Source organism: Choloepus didactylus, chromosome 7, assembly GCF_015220235.1.
Source record: "Choloepus didactylus isolate mChoDid1 chromosome 7, mChoDid1.pri, whole genome shotgun sequence".
NCBI lineage: Eukaryota > Metazoa > Chordata > Mammalia > Pilosa > Megalonychidae > Choloepus > Choloepus didactylus.
Genome location: NC_051313.1, coordinates 39,288,913 through 39,298,822, shown reverse-complemented (window position 1 = coordinate 39,298,822; position 9,910 = coordinate 39,288,913). Strand labels below are relative to the sequence as shown.

At 43.9% G+C, this 9,910-nt stretch overlaps 1 protein-coding gene across 1 annotated transcript; it reads left to right on the top strand.

Annotated features, from left to right (window-relative positions):
• The first annotated feature begins 8,201 nt into the window (after window positions 1-8,201).
• LOC119539693 (low molecular weight phosphotyrosine protein phosphatase) lies at window positions 8,202-8,925 on the top strand. The gene has a single exon (XM_037843399.1). It carries the CDS (start codon window positions 8,222-8,224, stop codon window positions 8,696-8,698), a length of 477 nt encoding a protein of 158 aa, XP_037699327.1. The 5' UTR covers window positions 8,202-8,221; the 3' UTR covers window positions 8,699-8,925.
• The last annotated feature ends 985 nt before the right edge of the window (window positions 8,926-9,910 follow it).

Genomic DNA, 9,910 nt, shown 5'->3' with positions numbered 1-9,910 from the left:
TGTGTGCTTGACCAAACAACTGGGGACCATACCCAGGCCAAGTTGGCAGATGAATCTCACAATCACTAGGAATGACTTGCCCAGGTCCCCTGAATCCTGGTTTATAGATTTTTTTTTTTTAAACCACTATTCTCCCTTAGAGCAATTGTCCTAATCTACAAATGTTGGGTCAGTCGCCTTAGTTTTGAATATTTTCCACCATATTTTTAACCATGGAAAAGAAATGCTTACCATCCTTGTGGCAGGCAGAATAAATGTTCCCCAATGATGTCCACATCCTAATCCCTAGGACCTGTGAATATATAAAAGGGACTTTGCAGATGTGATTAGGCTAAGTATTTTGGGATGAGATTTTCCTGGTTTATCCATGTGGGCCCAATGTAATTGCAAAGAGGGCCCAGGGCCCAGGGCCCTGCCCTCTCCTCCATTACTGAGATACATGCAGCTGCCTACATGACCACGCAACAGGCCCCTACCCCTAGGGGGGAAAACATTACAGCTTCCTTGTTGTAACCAAATCTTGTGAGAAACTCTGTTGTCACAAACCTTTATAATCACCCCCCCCCCCCCCACACACACACACACAGCACTCCTCTCACTCTGCAAAATCATGGAATGCTGACTTCACTCTCCCGACCCACCACCATCAGGAAAAATCATCTCCTGTTTTGTAAGTCCCTAATTAAACTCATGGCTAACTCCGTACCAGGTATGTTCTTTGGTCTTGGGGCTAATCTGGGTTGGAACATTTGGCTTGCTGGCCAGGAGACCAAGGAACCACCAGCTATAATAGGCATGATGAGTCCGGGGAGGAATCCCAGGATGGCCTGAAACGTCCATGTGGAGAGGGGTGGCAGCCCTGCTGGATGAGTGGGTGTCGCCAAGGGATTGCTGGTTCCCTTGCAGCAGACCACAGGAAGGTTAGGATTTCATGAGATAAGGGAGAGCCGTCAGGCTGCCGCGGCTGTTGCATGGACCCTATTAGGTGCTGTGTGCTCAGCCGCAGAAGAGGCTCTGACAGTCAAAGCTGAGGTTCACCGCCTAGAAGGGGAACTTAAGTTAGAAAGAGACATGTGGATGGCCTAAGCAGATTTGAAGGATGCATTAAATGAGAGGCTGCACTGTGTAGATAAGAGTTCAGAGAAATCAGCATGCCAGTATGCTATAGCGAGAGGGCACAAGCTGCCCAAAGGGCGAGTTAGGCATATCGTGACTTCTGACTGGGATCCCAAAGTGTGGAATCCCGTTGATTTTTCTTCAGATGAGGATAAGCCCCCATCTGACTGGGAACCTGAAATTGAGGAAAGTAAGCATCTTTGTCTGCTGGTCCAACAAAAGATCAAAACGGAGCAAATACAACATCCAGTGCTGGTTACAATGCAGGATTATACTGCCACTGAGTTATGGGAAATAAAGAATCGATACAGACAAAAACCTAAAGAAATTTTACCAAATTGGCTGCTGCACATATATTGAATGTTATGTTGACAGGTAACTCTCTTGCAGAATTGGAAACCACTGCTAAGACTATTTCCTCTGCTACTATTAATAAAGTACAAAGTTACCCACTCCACATACTCCTAAACAGCTCATGACTTTCCTTGGTTTGTTGGGTAATTGGATACCATTTATACCCCATTTAGTGCAGATTCTAAAACTTTTGTATGTCCTACTTAGGAAAGGGAAAACATGGGAATGGGATGCTCCACAGCAGGCTGCTTTTGAAAAAGCCAAACGGGCTACTGCACAGGCTCAGGCTTTATGGGGGGCGGGGGGAGGGGTGGACCCGGAGGTGTCTTGTGAATTAGATATGGTCAGTACCAATATTGGCTTTGGATGGGGCTTGTGGCAAAGGCAACAGGCAAAGCGATATCCCACTGGCTTTTGGTCTCAGCTCTGGAAAGAGCTGCACTGCGGTATAGCCCCTTAGAAAAACAACTGTGTGCTGCCTATAATGCCCTGCTGCAAGTTGAAAGACTAACCCAAAAATGCCCTGTGTCATTGTGCACTGCCATCCCCATACAGGGGTGGACAGAAAACACAGTGTGATGGTTAGGTTCATGTGTCAACTTGGCCGGGTGATAGTATCCAGCTATCTGGTCAAGCAAACACTGGCCTAACAATTGCTGTGAGGATGTTTGTGGCTGGTTAATAAACCAACAGGCTGGTTTATTAAATCATCAGTCAATTGACTGCAGCTGTGACTGATGACTCATCAAAGGGTGGGTCTTCCACAATGAGAGAATGCAATTGGCTGGATTTAATCCAATTAATCAGTTGAAGACTTATAAGCAAGACAGAGGATCTTCACTTTTTCTTCAGCTGCCCAGTGAAGAATTTCCTGAGGAGTTCATTGAAGTTGCCAGTTCATTTCCTGAGGAGTTCATCGAACACGTTCGTTGAAGATCCCAGTTCATTTCCTGAGGAGTTCGTCAAAGTTGCCAGTTCGTTTCCTAAGGAATTCATCAGATATCTTCATTGGCATTGACAGTTTGCTGACTGCCCTACAGAATTTGGACTCATGCATACCACAGTTGCATGAGTCACTTTTATCTTATATTCATAGATACCTCTCATTGATTGTGCTTCCCTAGAGAACCTTAACTAATACACACAGCAAATAAACTGCATTCAGGAGCACTCAGCTGAGCACTCGGATGAAATGGAAAGCCTATCTGCTGCAATGCAGTGTCTTTAACAACAGCCCCTTAAGTGCAGAAATACCTGATATTCTAGGACCAGCTTCCTATGCAGAAGAACAATGCTTGCCCCTCCCTGCTGATCCTCCTGAGGTGGCTGTTCCTGTGCCCACCGTTGACAGATATGGCAGTGTACCGGAGTCTGCCTGGTATACTGATGGATCAGCACATGGACAGCCTGTCACCTGGGCGGCAATAGCTGTAATGGACACTATACGGTGGGAAACTGGGACTATACAAAGCAGCCACTGGGCTGAATTAAGGGCTCATTGGATGGTCGTTGTTCACAAACCAGGCAATGCACTACATGTACTGACTCTACCTGGCAATATTGAAGCAGATGCTTTAGCAAAAATTTGTAGCCTGGAGCCAACATCACGCAAGGCTGCTGAAGGGCTACATACAAAAACAGGACACTGAGGAAACCAGACTCTGTGGAGGCTGGTGCAGCAATTCCAGTTGTCCATCCTGAGGCAACAGCTGAAAGACGTTGCGTATGCCTGCCCCTCCTGCTCGCTGCAACAACCACGAATGCTTCCTCACCAACTCAGTCACATCAGCCGCGAGCAGATCCCAGTCACCAGATGGCAAGTAGACTACATTGGGCCCCTTCCCTTATCTGAGGGTGCAAAATGTGCCTTTACAGCTGTAGACACGACTACTGGGCTGTTACTGGCGTTTCCAGTAGGAAATGCCAACCAGAGGGCTGCAAAACATAGGCTAAAGAAATTAAGTGCTTTCTTTGGGGTCCCCACACATGTGGACAGTGATAGAGGGACCCCTTTTACTGGACAATTAACCCAAGCCTGGGCTACTGAACATGACATCTTATGGTCATTTCATTTGCCATATAATCCCACAGTACTGGGTTAATTGAAAGAATGAATGGGCTTTTAAAGGAGGAGCTAACAGGTGACAAACAATCCCTGCAGGAGTGGACCCATCAATTATATCCAGCCCTCACCAGCCTCAATTCATGACCTTGGTGTAAGAAAGGAATAAGTTTCGTTTTCACATAGAGACAGCATGGAATAAGGGAAATGGAGGCAAAACCAGTTTAAACAAGCCCCAGACAAAGAGAAGAGAGAATCTGCCTGATGTAAAGAGATATGAGGTAGTATCAGAGGCGGGAACTCACAGCAAAAAAAAAAAAAAAAATAAATAAATAAATAAAATAAAATTTGGGGGGGATAGGCTGATCAGTTCAAAATCTCAATAATGAGCTAGTTGGCTCTCTGGGATTGGCTGTACAAAATTAAAATCTCAAAAGATGATTAGTTAGTGTTCTCGGATAGGCTGTAACCTCTGTAGTACCCAGTCAATGGGGAAACAGGGGAGGGACTTGCGAATTAGGAGTAGGAGATTTAAAGACCGCCATTCTCTTCCTCTGGCACGCCAGCCTTTCGCGTGTTTGGCTGGACGCCCCATCTTGCAAGATCGTAAATAAATTCTTTTCTCCTCCAGAACCGAGAGAGCGTTTATTCCCTTACAGGTACCGCTTTTTTTCCGACAACTTGGGGGCTCGTCCGGGATCCAAAGCTTCGGAGGGGGACCCCCGAGGTGGACAAAGGGAAGGCACGCCCCGCTGATTGAGCGGTCTCGGACTCCGCCATTGGGGGCCCATCTCTGGCAGCTAAAGGGCCCGAGACCAGAGCTTGGATCTGCCGGTTGTGGATGAGAAAAGGGGGAAAAGGCTTGCCTCTGTTTGACCAGGCAACTCCGTGCACGGACCAAGGTAAGGAAAGTAATATATTGCCTTGGTGGTCGGGAATTCCTGATGAGTCTGGAGCTGCTTGTGTGTGACTGAGACGTGCGACATACTGCACGAAGCGAGTGCGGAGTCTCAATCTGCGGTTCCCTTCTCCCGCAAGGGAAAGGGCCAGAGACAGACGAAGTGAAAGGAACTGAGAGAAAGAAGCCCAGACAAGACTCAGGATGGGAAATAGAGGCAGTTGGCTGGACCGGGAAGAAGAAAAGGGGGCACCTATAAAGTCCCTCGGGGACATCCCTCCAGATAGCCCACTAGGTAGGATGTTAAAATATTGGACTGATAGCGATCGGACCAAGGGAAGGGACAAAAAGAAAATGATTAAATATTGTTGTTACATTTGGACTGAAGAAAGAATTTCACCGCCAGATGTATTCTGGCCAAAGTATGGGACAGAGGAGGACTGGATCTGTGCCAACCTTGTAATTTATGTTAATGAGAAGAAACCCTTTTCTAAGGAGGAGTCTGATTATGCCACGTGCTGGCTAAAGAACAAAAAAACTCCCCTTTACCCTGTGAAAGATAAAAACCCAAACTTGGAAGATGAGTTGGTAGAATCTAAACCCTGGGACCCCTTATTAAGCCTTCCTCCTCCCTACTATTCCCCTCCTCCCCCAGGGCAGAGATTGTTAGAGTCTGAGGACCTAATAAGGTCCACACAGGTTCCAGGGGAATCAGGAGGCCCATCGGCGCCAACTGCCCCACCAGATATGACACATCAATGGTTGAGGAAAGAATTAACACAGTGCAAAAAGGATGTACAGAATTTTCCATTTCCAAAAACTCTTGAAGGAAAGAGAGTAAGGGAACATCACCCCGTTAAATCCCTTTACCCCTTGAGGGAGGTGCCTATGGGGCCAAAGGAAGTCGGGTATGTAAATGCCCCATTAATGAGTGCAGAAGTAAGAAATTTTAAGAAGGAGATGAAATCGCTAATAGAGGACCCAATGGGGCTGGCTGAGCAAATAGATCAGTTCCTAGGCTCTAGCCTATACACGTGGTCTGAACTTATGTCCATATTAAACATCCTCTTTACAAAAGAGGAGAGAGGAATGATAAGAGGGGCTGCTATGAAAGAATGGGAAAGGCAACACCCGCCAGGGCAAGGGGTGATGGCAGCAGAGCAAAAATTTCCAAATACTGACCCTGATTGGGATAATAATGATAAAGAGGATAGGGCACAAATGAAGGATCTCAGAGACCTCATTGTAGAGGGAATAAAATTGGCAGTACCCAAATCTCAAAATTTGGATAAGGCCTTTGAGGTAAATCAAGAGAAAGATGAGTCTCCCTCTGCTTATCTACAAAGATTGAGAGAACAAGTAAGGAAATATTCAGGTATGGATCCTGATGACCCTGTAGCCCAGGGAATGTTAAAGGTCAGCTATGTGAAGGGATCTTGGCCTGATATTCGGAAAAAGATTCAGAAAATAGATGGATGGATGAATAAGCCATTGGAGGAGTTATTAAGGGAAGCACAGAAAGTATTTGTAAGAAGGGAGGACGAAAAACAAAAGCAGCAGGCTAAAGTCATGATAGTCACTGTTGACCACTTGGTCAAGAAAAGATTAGAAACAGGAAATGGGGGATGCAGACAGAGGTGAGATAGGGGAGGGGGCTGGGCTGATTTAAAAAAAGGAGCAAGGAAAATGCAGAACTCTGCAGGGTGTTATCATTGTGAAAAGCCTGGCCATTTCAAAAGGGAGTGCCCAGACTTACAGAAGGAGGGTCGAGTTATACCACTAATGAATTTTGAAGACTAGGAGAGTCAGAGGCTCCTCATCTCAGAAGCCCACCAGGAGCCTTTAGTAAATTTAAAGGTGGGCCCATATCAAGAGGAAATTACATTCTTGGTAGACACTGGAGCAGCTTGCTCCTCTGTAAATCATCTTCCAAAGGGAGCCAGGCTCTCTGGCAGTTCCCTCACCGTCACAGGGGTAAAAGGGGAGGGATTTAAAGTTCCCATTCTTGAACCTACTAACATTTGTTGGGAAAATAATCAAATCATAGCTCCCTTGTTGCACATCCCAGAAGCTGGGAGTAATTTATTAGGAAGAGACCTAATAATATCTATGGGACTGGATTTAGAGGTAAGGAATGGACGGATTGAGGTTTTGGCCCTGCTCACTGAAGAAGATGAAAAAGACATTAAGGAGGAGGTATGGGTAAAAGAAGGAAACAGGGGAGGGTTGCAAATTCCCCCAATTAAAATCAAGTTAAAAAAGGAAGGGGAGGTCGTGTGCCAGAAACAATATCCTATTCCTCTTAAAGGAAGACAGGGACTCCAACCCATCATTGAGGGTCTCCTTCGAGATGGACTCTTGGAAACCTGTATGTCCTCTTTTAATACTCCCATTCTCCCCATTCAGAAACCAGATGGTAGCTGGAGAATGGTGCAGGATCTAAGGGCCATTAATAAAATTTTCCAGGTTCGACACCCTGTAGTTCCTAATCCCTACACTCTCCTGAGTAAAATTCCCTTCCATCATAAGTGGTTTAGTGTAGTAGATTTAAAGGATACCTTCTGGGCCTGTCCCCTTGATCCAGAAAGTAGAGACCTGTTTGCCTTTGAGTGGGAAGATCCCTTCAATGGGCGAAAGCAGCAATACAGATGGACGGTCTTACCTCAGGGTTTCACGGAGTCCCCCAATCTCTTTGGGCAAGAGTTAGAGAGGGTACTGGAAAAATTTCCAGTCCCACCTGAAATCACCCTTCTGCAATATGTAGATGATCTATTAATATCAGGTAAAGAAAGGCAAGTGGTGAGTCAAGCTACGAAAAATCTACTGAACTTTTAGGGGAACAAGGATTAAGTGTATCTAAAAGTAAACTGCAATTTGTAGCAAGGGAAGTTAAGTACCTAGGCCACCTCATAAGTGAAGGAAAAAGAAAAATCTATCCAGAAAGAATCCAGGCCATAGTAGAGTTGCCTCTTCCTCAAACAAAAAGAGAGCTAAGAAAATTCCTGGGATTGGTAGGGTACTGTAGATTGTGGATAGATTCTTTTGCATCTCGAACTAAAGGGCTATACCAAAAATTACTAGAGGAAGAGCCTGACAAGATAGAATGGGAGGAAGTGGAAATAAAGGCATTAAATGAACTCAAGCAGGCACTGGTGCAAGCTCCTGTTCTAGCACTTCCTTCCCTCGAAAAACCCTTTCACCTGTTTGTTACAGTAGATAAGGGAACAGCTTTGGGGGTCCTAACCCAAATCTGGGGAGGCCAAAGAAAGCCGGTGGCTTTCCTTTCAAAGGTTTTGGATCCAGTCTCTAGGCGGTGGCCTGGGTGTGTTCAAGCCATTGCAGCAACTGCCCTTTTAGTAGAAGAAAGCAGGAAATTAACCTTTGGAGGGGCATTAGTAGTTAGTACTCCTTATCAAGTGAGAACTATTCTGTCTCAAAGGGCAGGGAAATGGTTAATTGATTCCCGAATCTTAAAATATGAAGCAATCCTAATGGAAAAAGATGATTTGGTCTTAACAACAGATCATAGCCTAAACCCGGCCTACTTCCTCTGGAAGGGGCCTGAGCAAGTAGAGACCCCTGAGCATGACTGTTTAGACCTAATTGAATACCAAACTCGAGTCCGACCTGACCTAAGGGATCTTCCCCTGCACTCGGGGGAAAGACTGTTCATAGATGGATCCTCCAAAGTCCTAGAAGGAGAAAGGCACAATGGCTATGCAGTTGTAGATGGGATAACTTGTGAAGTAAAAGAAGCTAGCCGAGCTCTGCGGCTCTTTGCTTTAGAGAAGATGGCAGCCCAGCCGCCCAAGTCGGTGCTGTTTGTATGCTTGGGTAACATTTGTCGATCACCCATTGCAGAAGCAGTTTTCAGAAAACTTGTAACTGATCAAAATATTTCAGATAATTGGAGGATAGACAGTGCTGCAACATCCACTTATGAGATAGGAAACCCTCCTGATTATCGAGGGCAAAAATGCATGAAGAAGCATGATATTCCTATGAATCACGTGGCCCGGCAGGTTACCAAAGAAGACTTTGCCACATTTGATTATATACTGTGTATGGATGAAAGCAATCTGAGAGATCTGAATAGAAAAGGTAGTGCAGTTAAAAACCGCAAAGCGAAAATTGAACTACTTGGGAGCTATGATCCACAAAAACAACTTATTATTGAGGATCCCTATTATGGGAATGACTCCGACTTTGAGACTGTTTATCAGCAGTGTGTTAGGTGCTGCAAAGCATTTTTGGAGAAGTCACAGTAAAGCTGTATCCATTCATTGCTGAAGGCCAACAATGATTCACATCTTAAACAGTGATGTTCTAGGTTTTTCAGTCAATCAGTGTGTTAAAAGTGTAGTGCTTCATAGTTCATGGCCACAACTTTTTTTTTCAGTTGACTTACTGTTTTTTATCTTAAAAAATAATTGTAGATGGAAATCAATGTTGTGTTTGGCAGAAGAATTAATAAAAATCTTTGATTCAGACAGTTTATGGGGTACATTAGATGTTCTTAAACAAGTTGGACCACTTATCTTGCCCCAATTACAAAAACAGTGGAACAAGCAAAACAGTAGAACCACAAAATACTATGTTGTGTGTGTGTTTTATAACAATCATTTCTTTCCAGTGTTTAACCTTAAGGTACTAATCCAGTGATGGCTATCATTCTAATATGCTTAATAAGTAATCAAAACATCATTTTCAGGCCCAAGTCAATATCTGAGCCCTATGAGACTTTTAAATAATCTACCTCTTTATTAAGTAGATATGTATAACTTGATGGACAGATGTCCTCTATTCACCTATACTACCTCTCTTTTTTACCCCAGGGTGTCTTACTGAATTAGAAATCCCTAATCATAGGTCTTCATAATCTTGATTGGAAGTATTTTGACTCACACATGCCCAGAGTGCACACTTGAATGTTAGAAGGATAGGAAAGAAAAATGATTTATGGTATGGAATAAATCTTTAGCATTATTCTTAATTTTTGTTTATCTAGTTTATTTCATGAGGAAGTCTTTTTCACTCCCATTTGGACCACCTTGCCTCTGAAAATTTATATCCAGAAAGGACACTGTATGCTGTTTCATCTTATGCTCACTTGACAAATGTGTCTGTTTTATATGCACATATAACCCAAATGTCAAATATTACATATTGGGTTAGATGGGAAAAATAGTTTAAAAAGCTGGAAAAAGGGATTTCTGTTATGTTGAAGCCCTTAAATAATGTGTTAAGTGTTCTTTTATCACTGTTTCATTTATAGGAGAATATAGGTAATTTCTATGTACTTTGAGATAACTGTAATTTCAAATTCATTTGGATATATATATCAGAAGGTAATTTTCAAAATAAACTGGGGAGTATAAAAATATAGTTATAAAAAAAAAAAAAAAAAGAAGCTAGCCGATTGCCCAGTAAGTGGTCAGCTCAAACTTGTGAGTTGTATGCACTAAATCAAGCCCTCAAAT